The 19,036-nt window shown below is 35.8% G+C and overlaps 2 protein-coding genes across 3 annotated transcripts; both read right to left on the bottom strand.

Moving 5' to 3' along the window:
* Positions 1–4,058: 4,058 nt before the first annotated feature.
* LOC132060080 (pentatricopeptide repeat-containing protein At5g13770, chloroplastic) lies at positions 4,059–6,150 on the bottom strand. The gene has a single exon (XM_059452958.1). The coding sequence runs from the start codon at positions 6,133–6,135 to the stop codon at positions 4,159–4,161; it is 1,977 nt and encodes a 658-aa protein (XP_059308941.1). The 5' UTR covers positions 6,136–6,150; the 3' UTR covers positions 4,059–4,158.
* A 914-nt stretch (positions 6,151–7,064) lies between these two features.
* LOC132060079 (uncharacterized) lies at positions 7,065–17,200 on the bottom strand. Of its 2 annotated transcripts, none has more exons than XM_059452956.1 (7): positions 17,085–17,200; positions 15,526–15,606; positions 15,192–15,279; positions 8,219–8,283; positions 7,827–7,895; positions 7,534–7,583; positions 7,065–7,421 (listed from the first exon to the last, which is right to left on the bottom strand). In XM_059452956.1, exons 2-7 carry the CDS (start codon positions 15,598–15,600, stop codon positions 7,310–7,312), a joined length of 459 nt encoding a protein of 152 aa, XP_059308939.1. In that variant the 5' UTR covers positions 15,601–15,606; positions 17,085–17,200; the 3' UTR covers positions 7,065–7,309. The 2 variants fall into 2 exon arrangements, with proteins under 2 accessions (XP_059308939.1, XP_059308940.1); XM_059452957.1 differs by having other exon boundaries at positions 15,526–15,602; positions 17,047–17,189.
* Between the last annotated feature and the right edge of the window lie 1,836 nt (positions 17,201–19,036).

Genomic DNA, 19,036 nt, shown 5'->3' with positions numbered 1-19,036 from the left:
TACCTTGAAAGGAACATAATTATTGGACTTGTTCGTCAACTGCATCGAGCACAAAACAATAAAATTAAAAACTAAAACTAGAAACAGAAAAAGTTAGCACGGATCTGAGAAGTGAAAAAAATCTATATATGAAAGAAGAAGAGTCAATGGTCAAAAACACACCAGAACTATCACTTTTTTCCGAGTTTCCTAGGTGTTAGAGTTTCCTAACTGAACTATCACTAACTATTTATTAAACACACCTCAACTATCAGTTGTTCACTCAAATTTTCCTACATGAACTCGCACACCTAATAGTTCAGGTAGGAAGTTCACGAAAAAGTGATCATGTGTGTTTTTGACCGTTATTGCAAAGAAGAAAGGTTCTAGAAGTTTCTAATTTGAGTTAGTTGAGAAATTACAGGGAAACTGAAGCTCAACAGGCTCGATTTTAAGCAGTTCTAGAACATTCTAATTTGTTAATAATCACTTGAACTCATTAATGAATTGAAGCATTCAGTAACGGAATCTGCTTGAAAGCGAACGGAACCCTAGCTCCAATAGTCGCCATCAATTTACCAGTTTATAGCAACTAAATCCTCCAATTTACACAAATCATGACATTCTAGCTACGTCTCAGTTAATAATCAGCTGAATTTCCTAACGACTTGAAGTATTCAGTAACGGAATCTGCTTGAAAGTGAACGGAGCCCTAGCTCCAATATTCACCATCAATTGACCAGTTTATAGCAACTAAATCCTCCAATTTACACAAATCATGTCATTTTAGCTTCGTTTCTGTTAATAATCACTTAAATTCACTAACAAATTGAAGCATTCAGTAACAGAATCTGCTTGAAAGTGAACGGAGCCCTAGCTCCAATATTCACCATCAATTTACCAGTTTATAGCAACTAAACCCTCCAATTTACACAAATCAAGCCATTTTAGGTCCGTTTCTGTTAATAATCACTTAAACTCACTAACAAATTGAAGCATTTAGTAACGGAAAAGTTAACGGAAAAAGAGTTAGTGACTGAGAAAGATGACGGCGCCGGCCATATACGCGGCGGCGCGTGGGAAAATTTGAAGATTGAAGTTTGATTTAACGGTTATACAAACCTTAACAGAAAGCCGAGGCTGAGGCTGAGTTTGCTTTGAAGATTTGCGAAGCAGTTTCCGAACCTAATTTCCCGATGTTTAACTTATCAGTATCCGAACCAAAGCCGGCAGGTTCATTTACTGTGTGGATGCTTGGGGGACCCACTAGTGATTACACGTGCAGCATAGAAAACGTGAAACTTTTTTTTTTAAAAAAATTAATTTTGGCATTACATTAATATTTTGACTAAATAAAAAACTTAAAATCTTTCAAAAGCTATTACATTCAAATTTATGAAGAGAGGAGATTTCATTCCTTTCAACGCATCTCAAATTATCAAAGTTTTCTTCGTGCCCTTATGGGCGCGCGATACTAGAGAAGGGGTGTTGGCGATCCTGTCAACTCGATTTTCGTTTAAAATTAAATTAAATAAATTAAGCTTGGCTTTTCCTAATATTCAAATTAAGCCAAATCAAATCATTATAGTATAAATTATATCGATTTCGGTTTTGTCGGTTTGATTCGATTTTTATAGGTTTTTTCGGATTTTAGAATGTATTAATACAAAGAACCTTTTAACTAAATACGGCTTTGACCGTAATCCATTCAAATCTAAGGATATTCTTAATTAATTCATTAACTTTATTTAGGTATAGGCCTATGGCTATGGGTATAGGAATTATAAAAACATAACATCTACCTTTCATGATTCTAGTTACGTTCTTACATCTAGCATTTTGATATTAAGCACCCCTCGGAATTTTTTGTTATCTAGCCATCGCGTTTTACATAAGATTAAGAAAGACAGAAGTTAAAACGGAAAGTGATAAATAGAAAGACAAAGTCATCTACCCAAACTTTTTAAATTCCAATTATCATTTTCTCCCTTTTAATTTGTTACGGATAAAATGCTAGCTTATTAGTAGTAATTTAGTAAATTTCTTTTTATTTTACCTTAAACTTAAATGGGCTACACTTTTCTTTCTAATTATTTGAATTTGTATTGGACTTGGAATGAGCCAAAATTTTGAAGCATATATATATATATATATATATATATATATATATATATATATATATATATATATATATATGTACGTATCTATCTCATGGTTCGGTTTTTTGTTTTTTTGATTTAACACCAAACCAAACCAAATGTTATCGGTTTTTTAAAATTTAAAACCAAATCAAGTCAAACCAAGCGGTTTTTCGTTTATTAAGTTTACACGGCTTGGATCGATTTTTTGGTCTCATTTGAACACCAATAAAGATCAAGATACTGATTCGGTTGAATTCAGTAACCTTGGTCCAACACCATATTTATCGTAAGAAATTTATTTAGTTGGTACAAATCACTAATATAATATAGAATCTAGTAGTAACTTAAATGCGCTAGAATAACTCATAAACTTCAAATTGTGGCTCTGCATCTACATGTCTTAGAAAGTTTGTACATTGGTTTGATTTCCTTCAAATGCACTTGATGATTGTCTTATCTGGTCGAAATTTTCGCCAGGCCTGAATCAAGCTTCTACCTCATAAAGCGTAGACAAGGCCAGATACATTTTACCCTCCGCAGAATTCCCACTACGGACCACACTGCGCCTGTCGTTGTCGTTGATCGTCTTATTGGCTTAACAATTACGTAGCATAGTTACTATCTGATTGTATATATTTTATTTCAAATTTATATTTCACTCTTTACATATACAATGCCACATAATGAAAAACTTAAGTATAGAAAATGTGAAGTTTTTGGTAAGTAGGAGGAATATAACAAAGATAAAAAATTATCGCTTTTAATTAGGAACACTAGAAGTATTATCGTTAAGTATAATTAATTTTTATTCACAGATATGCATATTTAGGGTGTGTTTGGTATGAAGGAAAACATTTTTCTGAAAATATTTTTCAATTTCTCCATGTGTCATTTGGACAACTTGATGAAATCTAATATCACTCATAGTACTAGTAATTCTGAGGGATTAACTACATGAATTCAGTGCAAAATTTATTTGTTTTTGGCATTGAAGTAAAAGAATTAACAGAGTAGATTATGATGATAGAGGAAGAATAATCTTTTTTCTTTTCTAGTTTCTGTGTGTTGTGAGAAGACACCCTAATCAGTTAGCCCCTCTATGAAATAGAATCAAAAGGCCCTGTAAATAACTTGAATGGACGCATGTTTATCATTGAATTCGAAATATGATAAATTAGGTGGGTTTTTTCCATCTGTCGCAGTCTTAGGATAGAGTTACTCGGTATCATTGGTGGTGGGAAGTATCAAGTGTCTCGTGCAATATTGGCCGGTGTAGCAAGGCAGTTCTGCCGTGACATCGCGGGGATTATAAAAAAGAAATAGAAGTATGTCTCATCAACAAATCATTTTGGAAGCAAAAGCAGCAGGAAATATCGAAGGATATCAAAAAAAAAAAAAAAAAAATTAACCAGTATATGGATGCAGGACTTTCATACTATTTTGATATGTTTTTCCTTGAGCCGAGGGTCTATAAGAATAAAGAAATAGCCTCCCTACCTCCCAAGGTAGGGGGTGAGGCCAGGCGTACACACGATCCTCCCTGCACCCCACTGTAAAACCCAGCTGTAATCCCACAAGTGGGGTCTGGGGAGGGTCGTGTGTGCGAAGACTTAGCCCTATCCTGCGAAGGTAGAGGAGGTTGTCTCCAATAGACCCTCGGTTCAAGTAAAGCATATCAAAAATCATGTAAAATAAATACAGTTGAACATATACTTGTGGCTCGGCTTCAAAAATAACTTTACATATTCAACACATTACATAAAGAGTTCTATAAATAAAGATTATGCATCCACCCCCCCCCCCCCCCCCGGGCCCCTGGCCCCACATATATACATGATTGATGGTCACAATGGTATATAAATTCTTTGGGATGCATCAGTAATGTGATGCCAGAGTTCAACAAGTAATTGTACTGTTTGTGAAAGAGTGACTCGATGCTTTAAAATGGGCAAATCTCTGTTAGTTTTTGTGCCAACACAATCAAGTTTTTATCCGTTGTCAATCACTTTAATATGTTACCCCAAAGTGGAAAAAGAACTCATGTTGCACCAAAGCTTTCTTGCAACCAATTTGCTTGAATTTGCAACCCTGCATCTCTCAAAGAATTCAAAGCTGATCTTTGAAGTCTCCCATCTAACTTAGTCCCTTCTCTCTTCATACTTTGCAAAAGACTAATTAACTCATCAACTCTATTCATCTTTGAGAAAACACCAACCATAATTCCAGCCATTGCCCTGTCGAGTCTTCCACCATTTAGAGTAAATTCTTGATAATATATCAAGCACTTGTCAAACTCCCTTGCCTTGCTATACGCGCTTATAATACTTGTGTAACTCACTCTATCCGGAAAAATCTTCCTTCTCTTCATCTCCTTCCATATTTTCTCTACTTGTCTTAAGTTTAGAACTTTTCCATGAATGTCCAAGAGAGCATTGTACACCCAAACATTTGGTTGACACCCTCTCTCTTTCATTTTCGCGACAAGTTTCATTGCATCTTTTGGCCTTCCAGTTTTTCCATACATTGCAATCATGCTAGAATAAGCCACCACGCATTTGTCAAATCCTTTTTGCTCCATCTCAGTAAATACCATTTCTGCTTTTGAGTATAATCCAAGCCTGCAATACAAGTTCAATACTGAGGCAAATGTCACTTGACCTGGTTCAATGCCATCCGAACAAAGGTCTTCATACACTTTAACTGCAGCCCTTAGACCTCTTTTTCTTGAAAACCCATTCACAATCGCGCAAAATATGCAGTCAGAGACTCGGATTTTTACCCGAGTCATCGTTGCAACAACATCAATAGTCTTTTCCATACACCCCTCTTCAATGTACATCAACACTAGTTTCAAGAAGAGTGCTGGATCCCTCAGCATTTTCTTGCCTTCTGCTTCTTCTAAAAGCTCCTCAGCCATATTCACCTCACGAATACTGGCAAATCCACAAATAAGTATGGAATAAAAAGAATGATCCTCTTGAATCCCCTTCTTGGTCATGTCCCTAAAGTACTCCAAAGACTCAAAAGCGCGCCCGGATTTCCCTAATGACTCACAAAGATTCTTGTAAATTTGAGCATGATAAGGTGTGGACTCTACTTTCTTGCTCTCAAATTCTTCGAAAAGCGCCACAACTTTGTCACAGTTACCAATTTTTGAATATGCTTCCATTATACTGCAATAACATCCAGGGTCCAATACAAGTCCTGCAGATCTCATTTTATCATACACAATCACAGTGCTACTATACATATGCAACTTATTGTAGCCTTTCATAGCAGAATCAAAGGCCAAAACAGCGATTTCTTGATCAGCTATTATAAACAATTCAAGAAAACTATTTACAATCTTGAATTTTCTTGCTTTCATACAGCTACTAATCAATTTACAACATGTAGAGCTATCAGGCAATACTTGTAAACTTCTCAAATCTTTAGACAATGAGAATATTGAACCCCATTTGTTTGAATACACCAAATACCTGATAAGAAGCTTTAGTGTTGACATCTCAGGTCTAAAATCTTTATTTCCCTTTGCTTTCTCATAATAATCATATCCAATTCCTTGAGTTTGAGGATCTTTAAGTAAACTGCAAATTAGACCATTCAAATCCTTGGAATCAGGCAAACAAGTAGCAGTAGTAGTACTAGTAGTACCATTTGTTGTTGATGTAGTACTATAATCTTGAATTTGTTCCAAGTCTAATTCTATTACTTGGGAATTTTTGGAGGGTGTTTTTTGGCTTTTTCCTTCTAAGACAGGGGAAGAACAACCAGAGGATTTAGCAACCAAAGTTCTTGAATTGAAGAAAATGGTTGAGAGAAAAGGCAAAGTTTTACAAGAATAGCAAATTTTTGGTTTCAAGATTCTGTTTTTACAGTTAACACAAGGAGGAAATGACCAATCTGAAGGTGCGGTAATAGCCATTGAAGAAAAGTGGGGCTGAAAAAAAAAGAGAAATGAATGAGATTTTTGTGTATTTGCATTATGTACGTAGGTGGGAAATTGTAAAAACATTATCAGTTCAGGATTCTGCCATGCATGTGGCTTCTACTGACCACTTGTTGTTTGACACTTGTGTGGTTCTGGACTTTAGACTTATCAGTATGGATTTCAGCCACATAGTTTTTGTCTGAGAAAAATTGAAAATCAAGCAGAAAAAAAAGTTGAACTTAGAACAGGCTTTTGGAAGAGCATGGTCAAAGTGGTCATACTAAAGTTATACGGAAATTAACACAAATACCCGCCCACCCTAAAAAAAAAAAGAAGGGTGTCTGCAGATGTACAAATTTAAAAAAATTCCATGTTAATGAAAATCCAATTTCGTTTTATATATATATATATATATATATATATATATATATATATATATATATATATATATATATATATATATATATATATATAGTTTATATAGTTTGTATATCAACAAATACCCAGTTTATGTGCTAATTTTTTCCTTCTAATATGTCCAAAAAAAAAGTATCATACTTCTTTATTTAAAAAATAATTTACCGTTAAACCTTTCATTTTAACCTTAATGAGATAATATATACACTACAGTTAACCACACAACTATCCCAAACTTCTTTTATACCATTAGATTTCATAATCTTTATTTATTTCATAAATTTGGTAGTCAATCAAACACCGTCACATGACTTGTGATGAAGAAAATAGTTATTCAAGGATATGATAAACTTTGAATTTTACCTAGTCCAGCTCTAACTTCCTGTAATTTCATCCTTTATGCTAAGGCAGTTGTGTCTACCTTAATTGATCTTTTCTCCTCTTTAGCCTCTACGCATCAAATAGAAGTAATGTACATGATATTGATTTAACCAAGCTAGTATGAATCATTTCAACTTCAATTATTATAGTGATTGGAGTTGGAACAAGTCATCCAATGATAAATTGCCCAGATCCACCTCAACTTTCAAAACTGATTAAAGAAAAGCTGTCCTTGAAATAACTTGACAAATTTGTCAACGCTATTGGAGTATGCAGCATTTACCATTGTCAGCTCATCACCAAAAATGACATTGGAGAACATTTGAAGTTCAAACCTTACATAATACTTTGTAAGAGGCTACTTTAAGTTATTAGAAAACATCGAACATAGTAACCACCAGCAAGACTTTTGCGTCCTCACATAAAATGTACAAGATGGTTTCATATAATTGGTGACTTCTTATGATACCGTTGTGCCAGTGAGTTCAAGTTGGGCTACTGTCTCGTTGATCGCATCGATGATGTCCGTTTTACCCCTATTCACTGTCTCGTCGATAGGAGTCCTCTCATGGCTAAAAAGACAGCAAAACAAAATTCAGTGAAGAGCAAAAATCACTAGCAGAAGCAGCAAAAGCATACTTGACCTGAAAATCTATTAGCCCTCTTAAGTCAGAAATACATCACCTATTTAAGGCTGAGACACTTGCACCAGCAAGGATTAAGCTCTTCACTACCTGGTCATGTAAATTTGAGAAATTAACATAAATAGGCGTCTACCAAAATAATAGCCAACAAATGTATATTTTTGTATATTAGTATAATATATACACATATAATAATATACATTTTTGATGCATAATAGTGTATATTTGGCTAGCGAATGTAATTATTTTTGGCTGACTGGCCAAATGTGTAACTTGCCCTATAAATTAAGGGATGCTAGGGAATTATAATCCAAGAATTATGCAAAATTTTACCTCGATATGTCCGTTTAGGCAAGCCCAATGAAGAGGTGTATTTTTCTCCACGTTGGAAGCATTAACATCCTGTTACCAATAATTAGATTAATCATGTTTCATCACTCTGTGTATCTAAACATATCAAAGAATAAGAGAAGTTAAAGATCCCCTTCAAAGAAAATTTGGATACTCAGTCCCCCAATGTCTGACTCAAATTTTACAAAAAGATTTATTTTACCCATTTATTAGAAATGCACTCAAGTGTACAACACAGTTTCTTCAGCGAAATGTATAATAACGATTATTCATTAAAGAGAGAGACCGTTAGATCATATCAACAAGAATGTAAACCAGTAGATAGATATGTTCATATATGTAATAATGCAAATAAGTGGGGGTGATCCACTCACCGCTCCATTACGAATAAGATATTCTACGATGCCACAGTGCCCATTTGCTGAAGCCATATGAAGTGCTGCAAAAATTAAATAGCCAAAGCAAGTTATAGTTCAGCATGTCATATTAGGAGTCTATTCCTTTTTATATATTTAAAAAAATTAAGCCCTCCCTAGGAGCTCCCACCTTTTTGCTCCCTTGGTGACTCAAACCCACAACTATAGAGTTGGAGGGTGCTTACCACCGAGCAACCCCAATCTTGTCCAAAATATATAATTCAAAACTAAAGACTTCAAGTATGAACTGACCACATTAAAATTCTTCATATTACTAATCAATTAGTTCTGGCGACATATGTAGTTCAAGAATTAGGACCTCAGAGGCCTAGAGGTTAATGAAAACTAAGGATAAGCGCAAAGACAAAAGACTCTTAAGTGTTTTTTTGGGTAGCTTGGTTATTCCACTGGGTACTTCCTACCTCCCACCAGCACATGTACCAAGTAATTCTACCTACAAAGGTTTAGGCAGATGAGAACAACAACATACTCGGTAATCCCACAAGTAGGATTTGGGCAGGGTAGAGTGTACGCAGAACTTACCCCTACCTTAGGAGGTAAAGAGGTTGTTTTCGATAGACCCTCGGCTCAAGGAAAAGCATTTCAAAGCAGTTCGGAGGCAGATGAGAAGATTGAATCCCCTCGACATATTACCATAAATCAACCTTACTCATCTAACTACCGCGATTGAATCCCCTTTTATGATCTCTCTCACCCCTAGACGAGAAATCCATAGTTTACGGAAGGAGCAATAAGAAAGAAACAGAGATAATCATTCCCCCTTAAAGGGTGGGTCAGTTTAAAAAACTAAAAGACCCGAAGATGCAGAAGAGTAAATAGAATAGAAGCCAAGAAGAAGGGATCGAGATAAGGTGAAAGATAGAATGGAAACAAGTGAAGAAATGGTAGGACAAGAGGAGTCCTTTCTCAGAAAAGAGATGCCAGAGCAAACAATTATCAAATGAATAAAAGTGAAAAGTGAAAAGTGGAAAAGCTCCTCCTCTCAAGGCCTTGAAATAGTAGAACGAGAAGGATCACAAAAATCAGAAAAGGAACATCATTTTGTCTTCATACAAATATTTTCTTTCAACAACACGACTCAAAACATCTTAAGACAATTCATTTACAGGAAAGCAAGGATAGATCTGGAAAACTAAACATCAATTAAGTCATCTCCTATTTTATCCTGTAGAACCTGTACCACCATCCAAATATGAGATTGAGTAAAAAGTTGAATCTTAGAGTTGAATTATTGATTAGAAATTTTCATCCTATAGTATCCTAACCCAAATGCTTAGAATGAACTAATGTGCCTCGTATGCTTTTTACACGATCATGACATCAAATGTGTATTTTGTCTTTGGAGTAATGTTTCATTCTTGGTTTTAGGATTTTACAGCTGCGGGCCTCCAAAGAACACACATATACTGAGCACTAGAAATAGCAGAAACTGCGAAAACAATGTACTCCTAAGGTCTTCAAGCACAAGAAAATTATAGCCTCATCGATAGCTCTAAATCACAAGAAACCAATATTATCTGTTGCAGAGAAGGAATATGAGAGTGTTCAATACTGAGCATAACTTATGAAAGTTGTGACAATATCTTTTTTTTTTTTTTTTTAAAGAAAAAGTAAATAGCGCAAGCCAAGTAGGAAAATGCATTTATTGAAACAAAATTAAGTAAATAAAAGTGAGCTATCTCTAATAATTTAAATTTTTACATGAGATAGGTCACACACTTCAACGTGATATAACAGTGAAGTTCATAGCACAGTGAAGTTCATAGCTTACCTGATGTTGGACCCCCATGTCATGTTGGACATGTACCAAATGTGTGGGTGGAGTTTGTCCCACATCGGTTATGGGATGGGGATTTGGTGTAACAACCCTGATCTTTAATAAAGGATTATTTGGTAAGTTAACCAAGAGGAAAAAGAAAAAAGAATAACCAAAGCAATTGAAACAAAAAGGGGCAAAGCCCTACTGTATAAAAGAAAAGGGGGACACCAGCTTTGCTGGTTTTTGAAAACAGAAGCAGAGAGAGAAGGCAGAAGCAGAAAAGGGGAGAAAAATAGGAATTTTCAATCCAGATCATCAAGGTAATGATCCTAAACTTTTATTTGATTATATTACGCGATTATAGAAAATTTTGATGGTAGAAACATGGAGAAATTGAGAAAGTTTAACCCTAGGGTTCTTCGGCCAAAATTGTCGATTTGAAAGGACAAACACTATCAAAATTCGATTTTGATTAGTGTTCTGGAATCGTCTCGTCGAGGAGAATCTATTAGTGGTCATGGTTTGAACGTTGTGAAAAAGATACCGACTACAATGGGGTTGAAGGAGACTCGTGGTGTGGAGTTTGCCACTTTCCTGTTTTCAGGGTCTGCAGAGTCATGGTAGACTTCAATTTAGAAAGGTATACGAGCAGAGTTACCACCTATCACTTGGTCAGGGTTTTCAGCAATATTTAAGGATAGGTTCATTCCATTGAGCAAACAAAATGACATGGGACGTTAGTTTGATCAACTGTGTCGTGTCATGATAGCACTATGATAGTCACAAAGTATAAGGCTAAGTTCACTGATTTATCCAGGTATGTACACTATTTGGTTGAAGAAAGAAGGTGAAGCGATTCATGGATGGACTTTAGCATTGTTATCGTGGTCCGGTGATACGAGATGGTACCTAGTCAGAGGTGATTGGCACTCCTTATGAGTCCTATCTAAAAATGGACAAAGCTAAGCGAGAAAGTAAAAATGCATGTAACACAAGCGGGTTTACCGGTGCTCCATCTAGAGGCAAAAGTGGTTTTAATCGTGGTCAGTCCAGGCTTACTCAGTCAGAATCAGTGGTGCAATTTTCTAGGAGTGTTTATCCAGCTTGACAGGGTCAACAACAGATGTAGATTAAGTATTACAAACTCTTATGATCATATAGATTTCACATGGCTCACTATAAGATAGCGACGCCAAATCTTAAGTGCAAATATAACTACGGCCAATTCCAAGTCATGAGACGGATAATCCTTCTTATGATTCTTTAGCTGTCTAGAAGCACATGCCACCACTTTACCATCCTGCATTAAGACACAACCCAATCCGACTCGAGACCCATCACAATAAATGGTGAAACCAGCCACAACCGCAGGTAAGGTGAAAATCAGAGTCATAATCAATGCAATCTTTAATTTCTGAAAACTTTCTTCACTCTCATCTGACCACTTAATGCAACACTTGTGAGTCAATCGTGTCAATGCAGCAGCTATCTTTGAGGAACTCTCCACGAGCCTTTTGTAATATCCAGCTAGTCCCAAGAAGTTACGTAACTCTATAGGAGTATTGGGTCGAGGCCTATCTCGGACAGCATCTTAACTTCTTTGGATCGACTTGAATCTCATCTCGTAACACGACATGTCCCAAAAAGGAAACTGTACCCCACCAAATTTCGCACTTTGAGAACTCGGCATAAAGCTTTCAGTCTCTAAGTATATGTAGCACAACTCTCATGTGATGTTCATGTTCTGCCTCACTCCGAAAGTAGACCAAAATATCATCAATGAGCACGATCACAAAATGGTCTAAGTATGCCTTGAATATCTTGTTCATGAGTTCCATAAATGTTGCAGGCGCATTGGTCAGCCCGAAAGACAGCACCAAAATTCAAAATGCCCATATATGTCCGAAAAGTTGTTAACCCTATCTATATAAACGCTCATCCAAGATTGCACCACCGACTCCGACAGAGTAAGCCTGTACAAACCACAATTAAAACCACTCTTGCCCCCAGATGGAGCACCACTAAACCCACATGTGTTACGTGCCTTTATAATTTCTCGCTTAGCTTGTCCATTTTTAGATAGGACTCATAACGGAGAGCAGTGTTAATTACCTCTGAATAGGTATCATTTCGTACCACAGGACCACACTTAACGATGCTCAAGTCCATCCACGAATCACCTTACCTTCTCCCTCGGGTCTTCAACCAAAAAGGGTACATACCTAGATAAAATCAATGAACTTAGCCTCATACTCTGTAACGGTCATAGTGCCCTGACGCAGTTGATCAAACTGATGTCTCATGTTGTCTTGTTTGCTCAATGAAATGAACATGTCCCTAAACATTGCTTAAAACTCTGACCAAGTGATAGGTGGTAACTCTGCTTGTCTACCTTTCTAAATCGAAGTCCGCCGTGATTCTGCAGACCCTGAATACAGGAAAGTGGCAATCTCCACACGACGAGTCTCCTTCAGCCCCAATGTAGTTAGTATTTTTTCACAATGCTCGAATCATGACAACTAACAGATTCTCCTCGGCGACAGATTCCAGAACACTAATCAAAATTGAATTCGGATAACGTTTTCCCTTTCAAATCGACAATTTTGGTTGAAGAAGCCTAAGGCTAAACTTTCTCAATTTCTCTATGTTTCTACCATAAAAAAATTCTGATAATCGCGTAATAAACTCAATAAAAGTTTAGGATCATTACATTGATGCTTTGGGTTAAAAATCCCTATTTTTCGCCCTTTTTTTTTTTTTCTCCCTGCTTTTTTTTTTTTTTTTCATTTCTACCTATGCGTTCTTTCTATACTTCTGTTTTCAAAAACCAACAACGCTGGTGTCCCCCTTTTCTTTGATACAGTATGGCTTTGCCCCTTTTTGTTTTAATTGCTTTGGTTATTCTTTTTTTTTTCTTGGTTAAATTACCAAATAATCCTTTATTAAAAATTAGAGTAGTTACATTTGGTCTCCTTATATGGTCGTGGGCAATCTTCGCCTCATGAGCTAGCTTTGGGTTGAATAAGGTCCAAGCTCCATTTCTTATCATGGTATCAGAGTCATACCGCCTACCACCTAGAATTCTTGGTTCACTTGATGTTGGGCCCCCAATGTTTATTGTCCACACACCCAATGTCCAGTCCTGATTGTTTTTTACAAGACCAAAAGACAAGATTGCAATACCTCCAATAATCAATAGCACCATGTTACCACAGCCAAACCAAAACTGGAAAGCTACATCCAGTCCTATGGTTACCGACACCGACAGGAAAAGGTTAAACAAGATAGAAAAATACAGAATCACTAACATTATCAATAGGGCACTTCACACAAATTATATCACCAAGAGAGAAAGTGCCTGTAGTCCTTGTTTCTGCATGACTACACTAAATAACTCAGGCCCTTTAGAATTAGTAAATGAGGCGCCCGCCTCCATATTTTGTGAGAAAACAAGAACGTGTTGATTTTCAAGACACACTTGAGATGCCTTGTGGGTTACTATTATTGTAGGCGCCAGTGCTCTGATTGACGTGACTTACCGAGGCCCCAGGCAATTCATTAAGAGTGCCATCTGATGGTAGGCTATTGGCTCCATTCACCCCACCTGATTGGCCTTTACTAGAGCAAGAGACACTTCAAAATGACTAGCTTATTTTGAGTCTTCCCAACCTTCCGCAATGAAGCTACCAACAATGACCTGGAATTGTGATGCACCAATCAGAGGACACATTGTTGGTAGTTTCATTGCAGAAGGTAAAGAAGACTCCAAATCAGCTAATCACTTTTTAGAGTCCCCTGCTCCAGTAAAGGGCAATTCGGCGGGGCGAATGGAGCTAATAATGCACCATCACATGGCACTCTTAACAAGTCATTTGGAGCCTAAATAGTCATGTCAATCAGAGCACTAGAGCCTACACCAATGGTAATCCGCAAGGTATCTCATGCATGTCTTGAAAATGAATATGTTCTCCTTGTTTTTCTCACTAAATATGGAGATTGGCTCCTCATTTACTAATTCCGAAGGGCTGAATTATTTAATGTAGTTGTGCAAAAACAAGGACCATAAGCACTTCTATCTTGATGATACAATTTGTGGGAAGTGCCATTTTGATAATGTTGTGATTCTGTATTTTTCTGCCTTGTTTAACTTTTTCCATTAGGTAACCATAGGACAGGATCTTTTCAGTTTTATTTTTGTTGTTACTGATTATTGGAGATACTGCAATTTGTGCATGGACAATATAACATGGTAATCCAACATTAAGTAAACCAACATTTGGATGGGTCTGACTCTTATACCTTGATAAGAAATGGACCTTGGTTTTATTTTGTCCACACACTAGATGTCTAGTCTTGAATACAAGGGAGCTAAAATATTTAAACCCAGTTCACGAAGAAACCAATTGCACCTTTTGCTCATATAAACAGAACCTCGCTGGAAATCATACTCTGTCACCGGAAAACATGTAATTTATGTCTTGCCTCCGGTAATAGAGGTAATCTATATTTATTCTAGAAATTGTTTGGCAATTCTACTTAAAAGGCATAAAATTTGAAACTGAACTTCCATTGTAAAGATTACACCTTTACAAGATATTAACTTGTGTTCAAATTCGATCCAAATTGTAAAACAATTATGCCAATAAAAAGAAAACCAAATGAAGAAATTGCCAAGTTAATCTCCAATACCATGATAAATTTCAGGTCTATTAGGGAAATTCCCCTTCTCTAATTTCCTACCTTAATCCTCAAGTAACCCATCTTGTTCTTCAAACCTGTTTGTCTCTCCTCTATACACAATCTAGCTTAAGCTTTTAAATGAGATGGTCACACACTTCAACACGATATCAAAGCAGGCAAAGATCATGGCTTCAAATCTTACCACCACCCAAAAACCAAAAATATATTTACATGTGTTTGGCCCATGAAAAAGAACCAGGCCCACACATGGGGAGCGTGTTGAGACATGATATATATTAAGTAATTAAAAGTGTTCTCTATAATTGCTTAAGCTTACTTCAACATCATTGATATTCGCCGCTTGGGTAACCATCAAATGATCAAATAAGACATTTGAGAAGTATGGAGGAATGATATTCTCAGATAGGGTATCTATCAAATCATCAAGTAAGTCATTTCAAGAACTTTAACCTGTTCGGCCCTCTGAATCCTTCGAATCAAGCGAAACACCAGAAGATGCTAAGCTCATGACATCATCCAAATCATCATATCTTGCAGCCTGTTAATAGAGAAGAAGTGATTGAGAGATCAAGGGCAACAACTCAAGCAAAAAATCCTACGCCACTTGGGTGCAGATTGAATGTAAAACCTTATTTACTTAAAATTGGAATTTAAAGTAAGTTCATAGCCAGGTAAAATTCTATATCTACTACAGTAATTATGTTATTTTTCACTCAATCTGTAAATCAAGACTACAGCATATCATAATCAACATATAACAAACACATAAGCTAACTTGAGGTACCTCAAGCAAGGCTTCTATAGATTCAGATGTCGTTCCAGAAGGAGTCTGCTCAACTCTAATCTCGTCAGCTCCCATTCCTGTCAATTTCCAAAACAACTTTCTTTGTGATTAAAAAGAGCAAAAAGATAGAAAGACAGATCAACGAGCTACTCTTATCGCTTCCTTTCATTTTTCTTTATGCTTAGTCCGGACATGTTCAACACAAATGATGACGCTTTGCTGGTATAGCTTTAACAGCCATATCAAAATTGGGGTCAATAGCCATCTGGTTAAGTTGGATTATAGAATAGATCAATCAACTACACCTAGATTCCAAAATAGTTGAGATTGGAACAATTAATTCCCCTGTATCATTTATCCATTCGAGTCCATTTCATCTGTCTACCATGGTCCCACTAGATTTCCAAGCATAGGCAGATCTCCTCTTTTCTTCTAAATAACAATAGGAGGAGGGCCAACTTGCTCGCACATCCACTCGGTACCTTTTACCACTCACTTGCCCAACCAATACTTAGTAGGCAAATGGAAATAATTAACTTAGTGGTTTGATTACAAGGATAAGGGATAACAATCTCGTGATAGAGGTAGGATATCTTATCCCGTTTGGTTGAACTTTTTGTTCCGGTATAAGTGATTCCGTGAATATTTAAACCACACTTGTGCTATTATTTTTGAGCCACTATCAATATGGATATCAATACCAGGATTACTAATCCCGATAAAACAAAAAAGTTACATATGTCCTTCTCCAAAACTCTTCTCCCCAAGTCCTTTAAGAATGCCAAGATTAAAATTGAAAATAAAAGTTTATCTAGTAAAACCAAACACATGTTTCAGATTTCTTTTTCTCATAACCATGGTATCCGTGCCAGCTTGCGCGCAGCAACGCACCTCGAGTTATTCCACGGGATACTTACCACCTCCCACCAGCAACAGGTATCAGGTAACTCGATCAACCAAGACAAGGTTACAACAGATGGGAAGAAATCAACTAGTATTTTTGAATGCATATTTCAGGTAATACCCTGTGAATCACATTTTTAATCCCATGAACGAAACATCTAACAATAAAAGTACATCCCACTAAATAATCTCATTATTATTAAATCGTCGTAATCAAGGGCAGAGTCAATAAGGGGCAAGGGGGTCAAACCCCCTTCGGTGAAAAATTACACTACGTATATATTGTAGATGTTGAACTCCCTTGGCTTCTTCGCGTGTTTATTCTTTATATTTATGAACCATCTTAGTAAAAATCCTGGCTCCACTACTGGTCATAATCCCTCACATTATAATCGCACTAAACTTGCTAACAAACCAAACAACCCCTTGGTGTCTAAATAGTTCATCTCCCTTTGGGACTCGTAACATAGGGTGAATTGGTTAAGATATATTATTACCTCTTAGAATTTGGCTGTTTGATACATATACAACAGGTATCTCAATTCTCACCAGCAATACATTAATTGGTGCAAAGTTGCAGTCAAGGCAAAAGGAGGCACACAAACAGAGAGAAATTACCTGTGATAAGTGTTGCAGAAAAAAGGCTCGAGTGGTGTGATGGCGGCGTTTTACTGATGAAAAGAGCAGAGCACAGAAAAACCCCTGGCTTGGTTAATTCGAATTGATGTGCGTAAGTGCAGTGTATTTACAGCTGGTTACTTATTAGGGGGTTGTTTGGTAGGGTATATTAGGAGTCCCTTCGGATTAGCCGAAAAAAAAAAAAAAAACGATTTTTAAGTATAAGTGCTTAAAGTACCTTCAAGTGCTGAAACTTATTTTATAAATAAGCAGTTATATGTTTGGATAAAAGTGTTTAAAGGATTTTTAGAAGTAAGGGTAGTATTGGAATTAATAAAAAATATAAGGGATAAAAGGGTAAAGTTGTTGGTCAAATCAAAATAACTTTTACGCCAAAAAAATAAGTTGGGGTTGAGTAATTTTTTGGTTTTGGCTTATTTTTACCACTTTTTAACTTAATTTAAGCTGTTTTCTATTTTTGTTAAACACTCAAATAAGCTAAAAATGGGTTATAAGCTGGTTTGACCAATTTATAAGCCAATCCAAACGGGCTATAGGTAGAATACTGGTGATATAAAATTTTAGTACTACTTCTTCCGTACCAATTTAAGTGTATTACTTTCTTTTTTTATCTGTTTCAAAAATAGTATTTCTTTCTATATTTAGTAAGCTGATAATTCAAATATCCTACATTGAAAGTTTATAACTACAAGATTTAAAAGTCTCTCTTTATTTCTTAAATTTTGTGACTAGTCAAACTAAAACACTTAAATTGAGACAAAGGAAGTTGTTTGATTGTAAATTTAAATCTAGCATAAGTAGTAGGCGTCTGGCCATAGAAACCAAATATTCTTTCACTTTTTTGGAATTTGAAATTGGAGTTGAAGATGGATTGTGTTTGGTTATACTTTTTGTAAAAACAATATATGATTGTTTGAATGTACTGAAAGTGGAAAAAAGGAGAAAAATGTGAAAATAGGGTTTTAGGTGCTTTCCAAATTCCAAATTGTTGTATTTGAAATTTTCATGGCAAAACGTTGATTTTCAAATAAAGCGGGAGAAAACCACAAAAAAGTGAATAATTCTCATGGCCAAACGGGTCTTTAGTATAATGTTTGATTGTATTTAAATCTGGTATAACTAATATATGTATTGCGTATACACCCTACTCCATACTATTTTTATACATTGCATATGATTTCATTAACAATGTCGTACTATTCTCATACTCCCTCCGTCTACTTTTACTTATCATGTTTCGCTTATGAAGAGTCAAATTACAAGACTTTGACCAACACATTTTAAGATATATTTTTTCATCATATTAATATTAATATGAGAAGAATTATAACTTATATTATTTTTCGTATAGTTTTCAAACATCTAAATTTTAATTTTAACATATTGAATTAATCTAATTTAATTCAGCTTCAAAGCCAAATTGACTTTCTAGAAGTGAAATGCGACAAGTAATGTGAACAGAGGGAGTACGTAATGCATGTTATTTTTAATAAAATAATTCAAACAGTCAATAGGAAATATGTTATTATAACTAATTTCGGCATTACTAATTGATATGCCCGGAATTTATGCACATCTAAGGCCTTTTTTACGAGAAGTTTTACTTGCTTTTAAGCAAGTTGTCTATTTAATGTGTTTTTAAAAACGTAGATTTTCAAATAAAGTGCGAAGTGGGCCGTAAACTCAAGATATGGACCGTAAAAAATTCCATGGCGTAACTGAAAAGTGAATAATTCTAAGGAGATGGTGAAATACGAACAACTTTTACGGATCGTATTCCACTTTACGGTCCGTATTTCAAAGTGTATTTAACTATTTAGGCATTTGGCAGAAAATTGAAGTTTTGGAAGTTGAAAGACGACTATGCAAAAGACTATCGTAAATCAAAATACGGTTTGTATTTATACATTGCATGCTCAAGTCTTCATGAAACCCACGGTCGTAAACTAGTTTACCTTATTTTGTACCG

Source organism: Lycium ferocissimum, chromosome 6 (genome assembly GCF_029784015.1).
Source record: "Lycium ferocissimum isolate CSIRO_LF1 chromosome 6, AGI_CSIRO_Lferr_CH_V1, whole genome shotgun sequence".
Lineage (NCBI taxonomy): Eukaryota > Viridiplantae > Streptophyta > Magnoliopsida > Solanales > Solanaceae > Lycium > Lycium ferocissimum.
This window is presented reverse-complemented; position numbering and strand designations above follow the sequence as displayed.

Coding starts and splice junctions, on each gene's coding strand:
- LOC132060080 (XM_059452958.1), bottom strand. CDS start 6,135: ATGTTTTTACAATTTCCCACCTACGTACATAATGCAAATACACAAAAA.
- LOC132060079 (XM_059452956.1), bottom strand. CDS start 15,600: ATGGGAGCTGACGAGATTAGAGTTGAGCAGACTCCTTCTGGAACGACA. Junction 8,284..15,191: donor GGATTCAGAGGGCCGAACAG/GTTAAAGTTCTT, acceptor TAATTTTTGCAG/CACTTCATATGGCTTCAGCA. Junction 7,422..7,533: donor AGTGTCTCAGCCTTAAATAG/GTGATGTATTTC, acceptor CTGTCTTTTTAG/CCATGAGAGGACTCCTATCG.